At 43.3% G+C, this 16,509-nt stretch overlaps 1 protein-coding gene across 2 annotated transcripts in view; it reads left to right on the top strand.

Annotated features, from left to right (window-relative positions):
• Window positions 1-16,509, top strand: part of ABL1 (ABL proto-oncogene 1, non-receptor tyrosine kinase) — a 94,680-nt gene continuing 78,171 nt past the window's right edge. For both annotated transcript variants that reach the window (XM_006754187.1, XM_006754189.2), the window contains exon 1: window positions 1-843. In XM_006754187.1, the coding sequence (XP_006754250.1) occupies window positions 708-843 (136 nt within the window). In that variant the 5' untranslated portion in view covers window positions 1-707. The remainder of the gene's footprint in view (window positions 844-16,509) is intronic.

Here is a 16,509-nt window from a genome sequence, read left to right as displayed (position 1 = left end):
CCCAGCCCTGCCCCAAACTTCCATGCGGAGGAAAAGTCTGGACTCGTTTCACCGGCCGTTTAAAAAGCGGACTTAGGAGCTGCCGGCCATGCCTTCCTCCTCGGCGGAGCCGGGGGCGCGCGCTCGCTGAAGTCGGGGCGCCCCGTGCGGGCCCTATTCCGGGGAGCAGGGTCGGCAAGCCGCCGCGGCAGCTGGTTGGGCAGGAAATTAGTCGGAAGATGAAGAAGAACCGCGCGGGTGGGTGACTTCCACGGGGAAAGTTCCGGGGACGCCTCCAAAGACGGTGGACATTTCCTTGATGTGTGGGAAACATTGCGACGACTCGGGGTGTCACCGACCCTTTTCCCGCGTCTCCGGCGAATCTTCCTGGTTTAGGTGTTTCTCCTGGAAAGACGTCGGCTATTCAGTCAGTACAAAGGCACTGAACAATCAGGAAACTTCTTTGAGGGGGCATTGCCATGACTTCGATTGACCAACCGCGAAGATAGGCGGACCCCCTGCTGACACGTGTCGGCCTGAAGGCGGCCGGGCCGGCTCCCTCGCGGGGTGAGGGAAAGGGTCCCCCCGCGACTGACCTCAGTTCCCGGCCCGCGGACAGGCGGTGGCTGTGAAGTCCCACGTGGACGTGGGCCGTTGTCGTCCTCGGCTCGCGGGCCAGTCTGCAAGGTGGTGGACCCTCCTCCGGAAAGGGGCCCCGTCCTGGCTTTATGGGGCAGCAGCCTGGAAAAGTGCTTGGGGACCAGCGGAGGCCGAGCTTGCCCGCCCTGCACTTCATCAAGGTCGCAGGGAAGAAGGAGCCCTCCAGGCACGGGGGCCCGCCCTGCAATGTGTTTGTGGAGCATGGTGAGTGCTTGCCCCGCGCTCTGGGCCGTTTCCCTCGGTGTTCAGCTCGGGGGAGGCATGCAGGAGGGTCGGGAGCCACGGCGCCGGGGTTGGTTCCTTCCCGTGCTCCTGAAAACTTGTTCCTGTAGCTTTCTTGGTTTCTCTGCAGAAGAAAAAGTTGCGTGGTGACGGTTCGTCACTATTCAGTGGTTGGTTGGTTTTTTTGAGTTGCTTATTTCTTGTCTGACTCTCACCGGCTGTCGGTTGACCTTGGACAAGCCATTTCACTCTCCCAGTTTCCTGAGGAGGTTGGACTTCAGCGCTTTCCCAGGATCCGCGGTCCACGATTCTGCTCCAACCTGAGGCCGGGCTGGTCCCCGCAGGTGCACAGAGCCTGTGCCACTGTCTCCACAGAGAGCTTTTGTCGCGGGTCCCCGTTGGCACCCATATCCTTGCCCTTTCCAGTCACAAGTGCTCACTCTGGAGCCGCTGGGGAAAATCGGGCAGGGAAGCAGCATTGCATGTGAGTGGCTATCCAGCTTCCCGTTGTTTTACTTTATACCAGGGGTAATCCTTTCCCATGGACGCAGCGAAAGTTCCTCCTCCACTCTCCCTGTTGCAGGTGACATTTGGGGCAAAAAAGTTGTCTTTGACATTTTTATGGCCATAGTTGGCATTGAGTTCTGACAGTACATGTTACACTGTTCACTTCTAGTAATTCTGCGTGAAGTTTTAAGTAAGGGTCAGCTTAGAAGATGTTTGTAATGAGTGGACCACGAACCAATTAATTAGGGTCCTCTTTGTACACTTGCAGCCTGACATTTTTCAGACTGGGTACTTTGTATTAAAACCAATTTTATAGAAGGACATCTGGAAGGATGTCCAGACTAATTAACATATTACGCTTTTATTATTATAGATATTGGTTGAGCCCACCAATTCTATAAGCAAAGATGTGTGCAAGCGGCATAAACTTTAAAATTCAACCATAAATACCTCTTAACAATAGATGACTACAATAAACAAAGGTCTCTGTTCAGTGAACTTGCATTTGACAGTTGAGAATATCCACCTCATCTAAATGTTCTGGGTACTTGGATTTTACTTTGCCTTAAAACATTTGGTTATATTTTAGCATTGGTTTTAGACAGGCAAATATGGTAATATGTTCTGGTGCTTCCCAAATTCAGCATTTGTAAAGTGAATTATTTACATTTTAAATTGCTAGTGAAATAGGAAAATTGGTTCAGATTTCAGGAGAGCTTTGACCAGACTTAGAATTTAAAATGTACATAGCAGTGACCCAGTAAAAATCTCACTCTTGGGAAGCTATCCTGGTATAGAACAGTGTAGTCCCCTAGATGTTCCTGATATACCCCTTTGGGGGTCCAGGGTTAAAACTGTTTGCATATTAATGCAATACCAAGATGTTATTTGTACTCTTTGCATGAATGGTGCAAAAGTAATGCATGAATCAAGGCTGTGGTACCTAACTACTAGTATACTGGTAGCCATGTATGCATGCTGTGCACCCATAGTTAAAAAAAGGGGCTTTCCCTTAAAAATGTCCTTGGTGAAGCAGCAAAAACTATTAATTTTATTAACTCTTGACCCTTGTGTATATGTGTTTAATATCCTATGGGATGAAATGGGGAGAATGCATAGCACTTTTCTGTTGTGTATTGATTATCTCTAGGCAGAGCACTGGGGCAGTTGTTTGAGTAGGAAGCTGAACTAGTGCTTATATCATGGACTATCACTTTTACTTGAAACTATGATGAAAAACTATGACTGACACGATGGTTTATTCAGAGTTAGCATATAAAGGAGTCTTTCAAAGAAAACAACTGGTAGTATCTGTTGTCAAAGATAAAATTTTAGCTTTCCAGCAAAAAATAGATTGTGGAAATAATCTTTTTTTTTTTTTTTCTTTTTTAAATTTTAATTTTGTTTTTGTGCTTAGAGTATTACATATGTGTCCCCCCCCCCCCCCACCATGGAAATAATCTTATTTTGTAGAGATTGGTGGTAATATTTATAAATGTGCTATTTTGATATCCTCCTATATAATAAAAACCTAATATGCTAAGTGTCTGGTTGACCGGTTGGCTGTTCAACCAATCAAAGTGTAATATGCTAATGATATGCTAAGACCACTCAACTGCTTGCTATAATGTGCACTAACTACCAGGGGGCAGACAGTCGACTGGTCGACCAGTTGCTATGACATGCACTGACCACCAGGGGGCAGGTGCTCCGACTGGTAGATTAGCTTGCTGCTGGGGTCCAGCCTATCAGGACTGAATGAGATGGACCAGATACGCCCTGGAGCACTCCCGAAGTCCCTCCCCGGCTGGCTAACATCCCACGTCCCTCCCTGGGCCCCAATCGTGCACTGGTGGGGTCCCTTTGCCTAGCCTGCGCCCTCTCATAATCCGTGACCCCTCAGGGGATGTCAGAGAGCCAGTTTTGGCTCAATCCCGCAGGCCAGGCTGAGGGACCTCACTGGTGTACAAATTCGTGCACGGGCCTCTAATCTTATAATGCAATGTGTTATTTGGAAGATCTACATAATTCAGTGAATCACTCTTTTCTAAATGATCAACATGTGATATTATAAAATTACAGGTAAAAGATTCATTCAAGGTGCAAGATGAACCAATGAATTTTTATGTAACAGAATACAAAAGTTCATTGATACAGGTTTAGATTCTACATTACAGCTAACCTTAGGAAACTACCAGTTACCAAGTTTTGGTGTAGTTTCAAAGAATATCTACAGTTATCTAAAAGTAGGTTGAAACAGTTATTTTCCAGTTATAACAAAAACATTTATTTTTAAATGAATAATTAAAAATTTTCAGTTTAAACTTCTAATATGGTAAATAATGATGGGCTATATAAATAAACTATATAAACTATATAAACAAAAGCTCTTCAGGGTCCTCAATAATTTTCCAGCGTATCAAAGTTTGCCCTAGCTGGTTTGGCTCAGTGGATAGAGCATCGGCCTGCTGACTGAATGTTCCCAGGTTCAATTCCGGTCAAGGGCATATGCCAGGGTTGTGGGCTCAATCCCCAGTAGGGAGCGTGCGATAGGCAGCCGACCCGTGATTCTCTCTCATCATTGATGTTTCTCTCTCTCTCTCCCTCTCTCTTCCTCTCTGAAATCAATAAAAATATATTTAAAAAAGTTTGAGAACTGCTGCTATAGAGACTTTATAAAGAGGGCACATAAGGTTATGTATCCACATACTGTGAAGCACTAATACTGAAAGATGTCCATGTAGTGGCAAAGGGGAATTTGAAGATCAGTCTGAATGGTGTGGCTCTCTCTCTCCATATATATATATGTTTTTATTGATTTCAGACGAGATCGCGCGCATTTAGGGTGGTATGGCCATAGACTGTTTTTATTGATTTCAGAGAGAGGAAGGGAAAAGGAGAGAGAGATAGAAACATCAGTGATGAGAGAAAATCATTGATTGGCTGCCTCCTGCATGCCCTATGACTGGGAATTGAACTGTTGACACTCAACCACTGAGCCATGCTGCCCTGGAACTCATCATGTTTTTGATAGTCTATTGAATATTCTTATTCGTTGGTGTTTGGGTGTTTGGAGATGGTTTGTTTTTTTAGCATTCCAGTGTGGGGTTTTTTTGTGTGTGTGTGGTTGTTTTTTTTTTTTGCTAATACAAGCAATTATGCATTTATTATATAAAAGATAGCATACAATATATACTGTTCTGTACTTTACTTTTTTTTGGCTTTCAATATATCCTCAGGATCTCTCCATATGGGAATATGGGTATCTTAGTTTTTCTTACGGCTGCATTGTACCCCACTATATTGCAAGTGTCATTAATTTTTCAACTGGTCCCTTCTTTCTGGACATTTTTGAGCTGTTACAGTGCTGCAAGAATAATCTTATATCTGTCAATTTAACTTGTGCAAGTTTAGGTGTGGGAGAGCTTGCTAAAAGTGGGAATGCTGGCTAGAGAGTTAATGCATTTGTAATTTTTATTAGTAGGTAGATGTGACTTTGTAGACTAATAGTAGCAGATATTGATATGGATACTGGTTGGTAGATATTACTCCCAGTTCCCTTCTGTCTTGTACTGGGTTACACTTACGTTGCTAGTAATGCACAAGAGCCTAGCCAAGAGAGTGTGTTGTCAAACTTTGGGACTTCTACCAATCTGATAAGAAATAACATCTTAGTATGTTTCTGATTAGTAGCTCTCTTATGAATGAGGTTGAGCATTTTTAATATTTGAAGGAACACATATATTTATCTTTTTGTGAACCATCTCTCCGGGTTCTTTGTGTGCCAGATACTTAAATAGGCACTCGTGCAGGGTAATGGCCCTTCACCCCTGTGCCTCACAAGGAACGGCCCCACCCCAGCCTCTCGAGGTGTCCTGAGTAGGTCGTTTTCAGCCCTGGCTGTACTTCAGGTCCTACTCCCAGGGATCGACTTAACTGGTCTGGGGAGATGCCTGTGCCTCAGTGTGTTTTGTTGTTTAGTAAGGAGTGACTTCATTCAAAAGGAAGATCGCAAGGAGGGGAGGGCCTGTTGCGAAGGGAGAGCACTCTGACCATAAGGTCTGCAAGTGTCCCCTTGTTTTGTTTTTGTATCTTTTTTTTTTTTTTTTTAACTTTCCCGGTTATTCTAACAGGCAGCCTGGATTGAGCATCACTGGCGTAAGCCAGTCATAGGCATCCCAGACTGCTTCAGTCTGTCGGAAATCTAGGCCTTTTTTCTTTTCTTTTCTTTTTAATATTTTTTTTATTTCAGAGAGGAAGGGGGAGGGAGAGAGAGATATATTCATAATGAGAGAGAATCATTGATGAACTGCCTCCTGCAAGCCCCCTACTGGGGATCAAGCCCACAACCTGGGCCTGTGCCCTTGACTGGAATAGAACCTGGGACCTTTCAGCTCTATCCATTGAGCCACACAGGCCAGGGCATAGGCCTTTTTTCTTGTGTTGGGCTTGGGGGTCTTTGCTTCTGGAGGCCAGCGGAAGCCATGAGGGCAGCTGGCCTCAGGCTGGATCTGAAATGCTGGGGCTGCTGCAGCCACCTCCCCTCTGGACTTTGAATTAGGTGATGTGATACATTTTCCTTGTTGTTTAAGCCATTTTGATTTGAATTGACTATTACTTGCACCACCAGTTTTTATCGAAAAAGTAATACATTTTAACCTAATCAGTTTTTTCTACCTCCCATTTTTTGAAAGAAAAATGGCAGCTTCCATTGGCAAATGACATTACCAATTCTTTTTTTTTAATACATTATATTGATTTTTACAGAGAGGAAGGGAGAGGGACAGAGTCAGAAACATCGATGAGAGAGAAACATCGATCAGCTGCCTCCTGCACACACCCCTTCTACACACTGGGGATGTGCCCGCAACCAAGGAACATGCCCTTGACCGCAATCAAACCTGAGACCCTTAAGTCTGCAGGCCAACGCTCTATCTGCTGAGCCAAACCGGTTAGGGCTGATATTACCAATTCTTTATATCTGTGTTTTGCTCTTTAGTTTCATACCACGTTCACACATTTTTTTTCCGTAAAATTGGCGAAATACTGTTTTCTGAAGATAACCTTACTTCTTCCTACCACAGTGAACAATCATATCCCCAAGGTATATTGTTGGGTGACCTTGTGATAACATCAGTTGTTAGAGATAATAAGGTCTTTATATTGCCTTGAAGGACAGTCCTGAGATAGTGTGTCCTAGTCATTGCTGCTGCCTCTTCTAGGCCATGGACTGGATTGGCCAATACCAGCCCTCCTGCTTCTCCTAGATTTTGGCTTGTTCCTGCACTTGGCACCTCAAGTTAATGTGCTAAGCCCCAGGCCATGTTTAGAGAACAGGACCTGTGGCTTAGGGAGCTTTTATTGTTGCAGACTGCATTGCTAGGAAGCCAGAGGCAGAGCTGTAAAGTCTACTGAATGCCAGTACTGGTTTTTGCTGCCCAGGGAGCAGAGTGGTGAAAAACTCAGCTCAGTTCGAGTCTTCCTTGAAGCCTGCTATGGCCACTGTTCAAATAGCTTTGACCTCAGAACCTGTCCATTCTTGAGGAATGATGGTGGATTAGGAAGAAAACAAAAAAATAAGTCCCAATGCAAAGAACCTCCTACCTAAGATAGAACATTACCTAAGGGGAAAGAAATGTCATGACAGTGTCTCTCTTTCAATTGCCTTTCCTTATCTAGGCTGGTAATAATAACAGGTAACATTTGTTAGTGCTTTCTATATTCAGGCACTAGTCCAGATTTTAAAGTTGACTTTTAGAGAGAGAAAAAAACACATTGATGTGATAATGAAATACCGATTGGCTGCTTCCTGCATGCCCCCTACTGCAGATCGGGCCTTGAACCCGGGCATGTGCCCTGACCAGGGATCTAACTGGCAACTGTTTTGTATGTGGGATAATGCCCAACTGACTGAGCCATACCAGCCAGGGTCCAATCACTTTTAATATATTAAGTTATTTAATACAACAACAATTGTAGGTATTTTTAACAAGGAAAAATGAAAATTAAGAATTCATCATTATTAGTACATCTGGAGAGTTTATTTTGTTTGAGAAGCATAATTGAGGTAGTTGCTGGATGAAGTGATTTGTGAGGACAAAGATGAATGCATTTTTATCTTAACATAAAAATGTTAAAACATGCCTTGGCCAGGTAGCTCAGTTGTTTAGAGCATCATCCTGATACACCCAGGTTGTGGGTTTGATCCCCAGTCAGGACGCATACAAGAATTAATCAGTGAATGCATAAATAAGTGGAACAACAAATCGATGTTTGTTTTTTCTCTCCTTCTCTCTCTCTAAAAATCAATTAAAAGAAAAGTAATTTAAAAAGTTATAACATATTATGAGTAACTAGAGGCCTGGTGCACAAAATTTGTGCATGGGTAGGGTCTGTAGGCCCGGGCAGTGATCAGGGCTGATCAAGGCCTTCTGGCTGCATTGCTCTACAATGCAGTCTGTCTGTTGAAACCCTCTGGTAGTTCCCATTATGTACAGAAACAGTATTTTTGTATCTTTATTCCTAAAAAAATTTTGAGCAAGCAAATTACACACGCACACGCACACACACACATGCGCACGCATATGGGAAAGATGTGTTTGAAGTTTGGGAGTTGAATGTTTTTGATTTTTTGGAGACAAAGTGGGCAAGGACAGGGTAAGGTGGTGAGAAGGGTACTGTCCCTTCCTTGGAACCTCATTATGTGGTGCCTTGGCAGCTTTATGCTGCCTGCCTAATAGAGCACCCTGCTGTTAGGTTTGCAGTTTTCTGTAGAAGGAAAAAAACATCAAACAAACAATAGCACAGCGCTCCATACCTCCTGTTCTCCCTCCCTTCCTTCGACTTACATGGCTTCTGACAGGAAATTTTCCATTTCACTCCCAGAGCTAGGGAAATGACTTCCACATTTTGGTTTCTAATTCTAAAATTCTAGATTTCAGCCTGGATTCTTTGATAACAGACCTGAGCGCTTATTCTTTGAAATGCATGTGGAAAAATGTTTATCACTGTTGAAATTTGACATTTTTGATCTCATGGAACTCCAGCATTGATTTTTAAATTTCTACTTGTTTGTGGCTAAAATTCTATTTTTAAAAGAGTAGAACGTACTCCCAGCAAATTGAAGATCAAATAAATAAAGAGGACCTGGACAAGTAAGGCTTGACAGCATGACAGTGTATGGTAAACCAAATCTTCCCAGGCTGTAGAGGAGTTCTTTTGTCCCTTGACAGTTTCCTCCTCTGTGTCTGTCTCCTAGTAAAACAGGAGACAGGGGTGAATCATAGTTTTATATGAATTCACCTCCCAGCTTACCACTTCCTAGCACTGTGACCAGCATTAACTTAGTAGATACTGGTTGAACACATCCTGTACACACACTTCGCTAGGTATGGGGAGTACAGCACGTCTTTTTAACCTCTGCGTCCCTGGTTCCTGATTTGCAAAATGGCAATCATAGTGCTTCCTTTGATTGTACAATTGATGAGGGAATTAAATAATGAATAAAATGTGTTTAACAGTGCCTGCCACTTGGTTAGCCCCCTTAACAAAAAATAATTATTGCTGCTATTATTGTTTACAATTCTAGAATAATATACTTGTCAGTAATAAGCAGGCTGAAAAGAATTAAACCAGAGGACAATTAAGAAATAAATTCTCGTAGTAATACCATTGAGATGAGCAGTTTACCTGCCATAAGGTTGTACAGTGTTGATAATTAAGGATTATCCATAAAACCCGTGGGTTATATCTGAACATATGATGACACTGGAATGCAATTGTTCAAAAAAATTCCAGAGAAACTTGCTTGAACTGTCAACACTTTTTTTTTAAAACTACTTTCTATAGGGTGGTTGGAGGAGTGAGCTGTAGAGATCTTTCCATCCCTGGGGCATGAACTCAGCACTTCTGATGACCTCGCTGAGGGTTTCCTTGTCTGGGCCTTCAGGCTGTTGGTGCTGAGAGGCAGCAGCCTCTGACCAGACTCCTCTTTCCGCCTGTAATTCACTGTGTCTTTAGGGTGAAGTTATCTAATCTTTAAATCTACTGCACACTTCATTGTTTAGGCTCTTTTGTTAGAGTCTGCATAGGTTTCCTTTATGAACCTGTGTGGATCTGTGAAGCACAGTTTGGTCTGTAATACATTGAGGTTAGTTTGGTAGAGGTAAGTTCTGAGGTTTATGTGTGTGTCGCCATCAGTCCAACCTAGAATTACACAGTAAAGCAAACTTTCAATTTTCCCTGGTCAGAAGGAAGGATTCACTGTACGGACAAAAGCCCAAGACTATTTACTGTTCCACCAGACTATTTGCATGACTTTTCCTTTATGTTGTATGGTGGATAATTCTCCTCATGACTTTCTGGGAATCTGTCAGTTAAAGGAATTTAAAGTAAATCTTACGCTGTGCTAGTTATTTGGTGATTGGCTTTCCAGCTCTTGCTTTTGGTCTTCCTTCTTAAGTCATTTAGCCGTGTTATTATTTTTTTAAATTCTTTTTAATCGTGTTTAGAGAGCAGAAGGTAGAGAGAGAGAGAGAGAGAGAGATTGATTTGCTGTTCCACCTTTTTATGCATTCATTGGTTAAGTATTGAACCCGTAACCTTGGTGCATCAGGACAAGGCTCTAACCAGCTGAGTTACCCAGCCAGGACTATTCATTTATCTATTGAAGGACATTGGATTGTTTCCAGTTATTGATGATTATGAATAGAGTTGTTGTAAATCTTTGTGTATCGTTTTGTGTGAACATAAATTTTCAATTCACTTAGCATATTAGTTTTCTATGGCTGCTGTAAGAAATTACCACAAAGTGGATCGCTTAAAACAATAGAAATTTATTTTTCACTGCACTAAAAGCCAGAAGCCTGAAATTAGTATCACTGGGGGAAGTCGTGGTGTCAGCAGGACCTCGCTCCCTCCAGAGGCCACAAGCATTCCTTGGCCTGTGACCCCTTCCTCTAATCCAGTGGTTCCCAATGTGGGCACCCGCTCCATAGGGAGGATTTGATTTTTAAGGGGGGATAATTCAAGAATGAGTTAACTGAATTTTTTTTGCATTTTTCAAAATGCTGACACGCCGAGCTCAAAAGGTTCGCCATCACTGGTTTAGGGGATAGCATGGGTGGGTTGTCTAAGGGTTTTAGTGTGGGGCCGGACACGTCATTAGAGCTCTTTTTAAAAAACGTATATTTTTATTGACCTCAGAGAGGAAGAGAGAGAGATACAAACATCAGTGATGAGAGAGAATCACTTATCAGCTGCCTCCTGCACATCCCCCACTGTGGACGTGCCCACAACCAAGGTACATGCCCTTGACGGGAATCGAACCTGGGACCCTTCAGTCCGCAGGCCGACGCTCTATCCGCTGAGCCAAACCGGTCAGAACCACTTCATATTATTTTTAACAATTTCTTAGTGATTTCTTCCTCAGTACTTCAACTGTTCTTTCGTTCTTTTATTTTTCTCTTTCATGGCTGCCATGTTCTTTGGAAGCTTGCTTAGACCCAGTTAATGGCCTTTTAGCTTCCTCCCCGTGAGTAGGAGCTCACTTTTTGTCACAGGGTGCGGGGGGAGGGGGGGTGTATCAGGATTTTAGAGATGCTTAGGGTGGGACATGGACAAAAAAAGGTTGGAAACCACTGCCCTAATCCCTCCACCTCTCACTTCCATTGTTACTCTGCTTCTGTTTTGTGGTCAGATCTCCCTCCCTCTTGTAAGGACACTGGTGATTATATATAGGGCCTACCAGGATAATCTTTTTATCTCAAGATCCTCAACTGAAGCACACCTGCAAAGACCCCTTTTTGCCGTATAAGGTAGCATCACCAGTTCCAGAGAGTGGGGTGAGTATGTCTTTGGGAGGGCCTTTTCAGCTTACCACACTTGGGTAAAGACCTAGGCATGTTACTACTGGGTCAGATGATAAGTGTACATTTAATTTTATAAGAAGCTGCCCAGCTATTCTGTAGAGTGACTGTCATTTACATCCCTACCAGCACCCTTGCAAGCCAGAATTAAAGTATCCTTGCCAGAACTTAATATTATCAGTATTTTTTATTTTAACTGGTCTGGTGGGCACCACATTGTGATTTTAATTTACATTTCCCTGCTGGCTGATGATTTTGACCATCCTGTCACATGAAAACATTATGCCTTTTAAGTTTCCTTTTTTATTACCTTCATTAGTGTGAGGAAGAAAAGAATGAACTGAATCATAGCTAAAAAGAACATTACTCTTTTACAGTAGAATATTTCTAACAGCATTGTTATACAGTGTAGTACACATTATAAATCTCTTTTATTCCATTTTATCTCCTTTAATTTCTTCATAAAGTTTTGCTTGAGTTAATGTTATGCTTGATTCTAATTTAAGAGGTGACGGTTATAGAGCTTTATAATGAGTAATAAAAAATTCGTATCATGCTGATTCTCTTATAAATGACCTTTTTAAATGAAAAATCTCTAACAAGCCCCACCACCATGACCGATGACCACAAGCATGATACGAATGTATCTTTTTGTCTGCTATCAGGCCGCAGTTTGCACTGGTTAATGTTGCTGTAGGGGGCTTTAGGGACATTTAGACATCTTTTAGATTAGATTTTAAGCACTAACCATTTATTTTGTCTTGAAGCAATGATTTATAGTAATAAATTACGCAGAATTCTTTTTTGGTCCTTGATTAAGTCTAACATAGTATCATTTATTACTTGAATTCTTGTAGAGTTATGAGGGTTAATTACATGAATGCCAACAAGATTAATAATTATCTGAGCACATACCTGGGTTGTAAGTTCGATCCCTGGCCCCAGGTCAGGGCACATGCAGGAAGCAACCAGTAGTTCTCTCTCATTTCAATGTTTCTCTTCCTCCCTCCCTTCCTCTTACCCACCCCCCTCTACTCTCTCTAAAATCAATGTAAAAAGTATCCCCGGATGAGGATTAACAACAAAAATCTAGAACGAACATTTCCTGCTGTACAGCTAGTTTTAATGGGAAGGGATTTATTGTAGAGTATTATATAGTAACAGAGTTATTGGGAGGCAGAGGGTGGTAGGTCAGACTTCATGAATGATTCCCTGGGCCACCAAAGAAGCTGTAGCCTCTTGGTCTTTGGGAAGTTGCCAGCTCTAGAACCATTGCCACAGTCAAGAACATTATGTTCCTGGCTCCAGAGCAAAATAGACGTCCTCCCTGCTGCCACTTAATACCCATGAAGCTAATGCCTGACACAGGACCCCTAATTCTACCCCAGAAAGCCAATGGCTGCCACAGCAGGACTTGCCTCTGGCAGCAGCAGAGTGTGCTCTGCTTCTCGTCTGCTTTCCAAATCTCATGTGATTGTATCCAGTTAGTGAAACCTAAATCTTGTCCAAACCCTAGCTGCTAAGAAAGCGGTGAGGCGGTTTTCACTGTCCAGCCCTGCAGTATACTGGAAAGGGCGCCAGGAGGAGGGTGGAGTGGATACTAAGCATCATCCACCTTTTCATCACAGGTTCTTACCCTCACAGAAGATGTGTCATAGAATTTAGTGAGTGTTTGACGCCTGGAGTTTTATGTACCCTTTGTGAATGTACATGAGAACATTCTCCTTTGAAAGGTGCCAATGCTTCCATTAGATTCTCAAAGGGACAATGATCGAACAGAGGGCAAACACCATTGCCCAGATAGTTTAGTGATTAAGCACTCAGATTCTGAAATCAGGCAGACCTGGGTTTGAATCCTATCTCTGCTACTTACTTGGTATGAGATCTTGGACATGTTATTTCACGTCTCTAAGCCTTAGTTTTCTCATCTTTAAAATGGGGATATTGATGCTTATCTCCTAGGGTTGTTATGAGGGTGAAGTATAGAATACATGTATATTAAATGCCTACTATATTGGCTAGCTCTGAATAACCAGTAACTAACTAGTAGTTTCATTCATTCATTCTTTAGAAGAAGGTGGCAACATGAAAATTTTGTTGTGCTGCTGCCTCTGTTAAGAATACCCCCTGGTAACTCCTATGTGTGATAACCTTATTAAACTTAAGAAGATGTCACTTCCTCTATTCCCACTGTGTCTTGTGCTTCCCACTGTAGTATTTATTACATTTTTTAAATACTTGTCTCTGTTACCTCCTCTGAAATGTCTTTAGAGGTTGTGTTGTGCCTGTCACATAGTACATGTTCAGTAATATTAATGAATGAATTAATAGTGAATGGTTAAAAAACTGGGTGATGTTTTTAGCTTGAAGAGGAGACTAAGGGAAGATGTGTTAGCCATCTGAAAATAGTTAAGAACTATCATATGTAAAGGGAAGTGGCCTCACTGTGCACTACTTTGGATGGCAGAATTAGGACTAGTGGGTGGAAGTCACAAATTAAGGCCTATTGGGGTCCGTGTGAAAAGAGCCTGCAGACAGTGAGAGCGGTGAAGCAGCAGGACGGGAGTCTGGGAAGGCAGTGAGTAATCTGTCATTGAGGATATTCACGAGGAGGCAAGATAGAAAGATGGGACCCAACTCGGAGGTCTCTTCTAACGCTCGCAGGCTCTTCCTTTTCTAAGTGCCTTTATTGAATGCACGAGGGAAGGTTCAGGGGGATTATTACCTGGGAGAGAGGGTACTTTAGGAATACTTGGGCTGGGATATTACAGGGAGTACACGGATTATGGCAAGAAAGGCATGTTTGGGCTATTTAGAGATGACCTGGAGTACCAAGCCCAAGATTTTGAAGCTGTTTGGTGGGCATTGGGAGTTAAGATAATTCCCAGGAGGATGATTGCACTTTGAAAGTATCCCCAGCACTCAGAACAGTTCTTGGCACATAGTAGATGTTCAGTAAATATTTGTTGAAGGAACTCATTAAGGATCAGAGCTATGATTTAGCAAAATTAATCTGTAGTTTGAGTTTAGATTGGGAGTAGAAGGGAACATGTTTAAATAGGAGGTGAGGAGAGCTTGAAGAAAGGGAGATGACACCAAGAGCCATCTTGGATATGGGAGTGACTAGACTGGGCAGTGACGGGGAGGAGGTAAAGATGGTTCCATGAACTTCAGTCTGATGACGAAGTAGGAGTGACATTCACAGAAATAGGGCGATTCTTTGTAGTTGTTCCTTAAGCAGAAGGTGAAGCTTGTGGTTCTGGACGTGCTTTAGTAATGGGATTGGGCTGTCAGTCTCCATTCACCCTTCCCCCAAGTGGTTTGTATTTTTGTGTCCCTCACTTATCACTTATTTGCATGTCATTCATGCTTCTCACCATGATTTGGAAGTCTAGGTCTCTGGAGAGAATCCACTGTAATGATCAGAATAACTGCCTGGTAGGGGTTATTTCCTGTGGGCGCAGCAGGACACACCTCTTCATGTAGCTTTCCTGTTCACACCTAAGGTGTGTGATGTGTTAGCTGTAATAATGTGTCAATTAGGAGGCCCTTTTGATCAGTTCCCGTTTCCCCATCTTGCATAACCAAAGCCCTGTTTTCTCGAGACCTTGCCGCAGGCCTAACACTCCTTTCCCGGGGTTTGTGGAGATTGTGGGGTAATGGCAGTGTGTGCAGACCCTGCTCCAGGGGCCTCTGCTTGAATGCTGCTCTCTCTGGTCTCCCAGAGCCCTCCCTGGTTTGTGACCTCCGTCTTAGAGGTGTGCTCTAGCTCTGAAGGTAGTGACTGAGGACAAGGACACTTGCCAGGACCTGTGCCTGTCAGGAGCTTCATTGTGCAGGAAGAGCGCTCTTCAGTATCATGGATAAGTTTTTGTCAAAACTCAGAAAAGTGATTACACTTCTCATTCATTAAACAAACGACTTGTAAGGATTGCAGTTGTCCCGTTATGTAAATCAGTATTTCACGGAAGCACGTCTCTGAGAGAAAAGGGGCAACCACTTTTCTTACAAAAAAGAACAGGTCTGTCAATGCAAAGGTCAACACATACACATTCGTTTCCGGCCGTAGCCTGCTCCCCAAGTTACACTGGCTTAGAAAAGCAGCTGAATTTGGGAGGCTTCGTGGTTTCTCACTTCCTTGCGCTGTGACTTTTGACAAACTGAGGCTTTTTCCCATTCATTCCTCCTGGAGAGAACTGCTTCCCGGGCTGTCTGCATTTGGGTGGGTATTTTAATGAATGATCGGTCAAATGAACGATAGACATTTGCCTCGGGTTTCTTACATGCTATTGCAACAATCTTTAGATTTCAAATTAGTTCAGTAGGTCACTTAATTCTTCCCGACTTTTAAAACATTTTACATCTTCCAACACAATAACGTTGGTGCCTTGATCAGCTGTTTTTCAGCCATGCTATAAATGGGCGCTTTTCTTTTCTAAGCCAGAGAGATACGTTTTACTCTAGCATTTTCTCTTCACCTTTGGGATCATCTTGACAGTGTCTAAGGCAACCCGATAGTGTTTTGCCAAAAAAGAAAAGAAGTAAGGGCTGTGGGAGTTGAGAGGAAACTTGCTGTTTCTGTTGCTGCTACTTGCCAAGTTGGAGTTATCTTCGGATGTCCGAAAGAAACGAAAATAAGCTTTGTACACGGTGCCAGTCTGCTGCTGGCCTTCGCAGCGTCAGCAGTGGCTGCCTGCGGCTCTGCTCTGTGGTAACGGATTTGAATCCACTTTGACATGATTGTGAGAAGTTTTGAGGTGTGTGTGCCTGGGAGTGTTTTAACAGGGAGTGAAAACAAAGCTCCTTCTTGCCGTGTGCACATGGTTGTGGAATTGGGCGTTTGGAGTCCTCCAGGCCCTCAGCCTGGACAGAGCTGGGCTTCCCTGGTGCTGCCTGCCGGGGATGAGGGCAGCTCTGAACATTGGGTGCAGAGGGGGACTCAGATCATTTTATTCTGCAGAATTCTCGTCTGACCCTGCGATAAGGCAGTCTGGAGCCCTTTGAGGAGCATGCTCAATAGATGAAGAAACTGAGGCTGGCTCACGTGTACACTCTCAGAACACAGTGAGAACAAGCTGTTCTAAGACAGGCTCTGGGACCAGCCCATCTGGGAAGGGCTCGGTCCTGGAGGAGAACGCCAGATGGTGGGAAGTGCACAGGCCCCACTTTCCTGTTGAGAAGCTAAACTTCATGCAAAAAACTGCAGGAGCTTGATTAGGGTTCTGAGAAAGCTAAGAAGCTATGGCCCCACCAAGGCAACCCTCCTGTCCCACCC

Source organism: Myotis davidii, unplaced genomic scaffold, assembly GCF_000327345.1.
Source record: "Myotis davidii unplaced genomic scaffold, ASM32734v1 scaffold651, whole genome shotgun sequence".
Lineage (NCBI taxonomy): Eukaryota > Metazoa > Chordata > Mammalia > Chiroptera > Vespertilionidae > Myotis > Myotis davidii.
The sequence above is the reverse complement of the archived record's forward strand: the minus strand, read 5'-3'. Positions and strand labels throughout refer to the sequence as shown.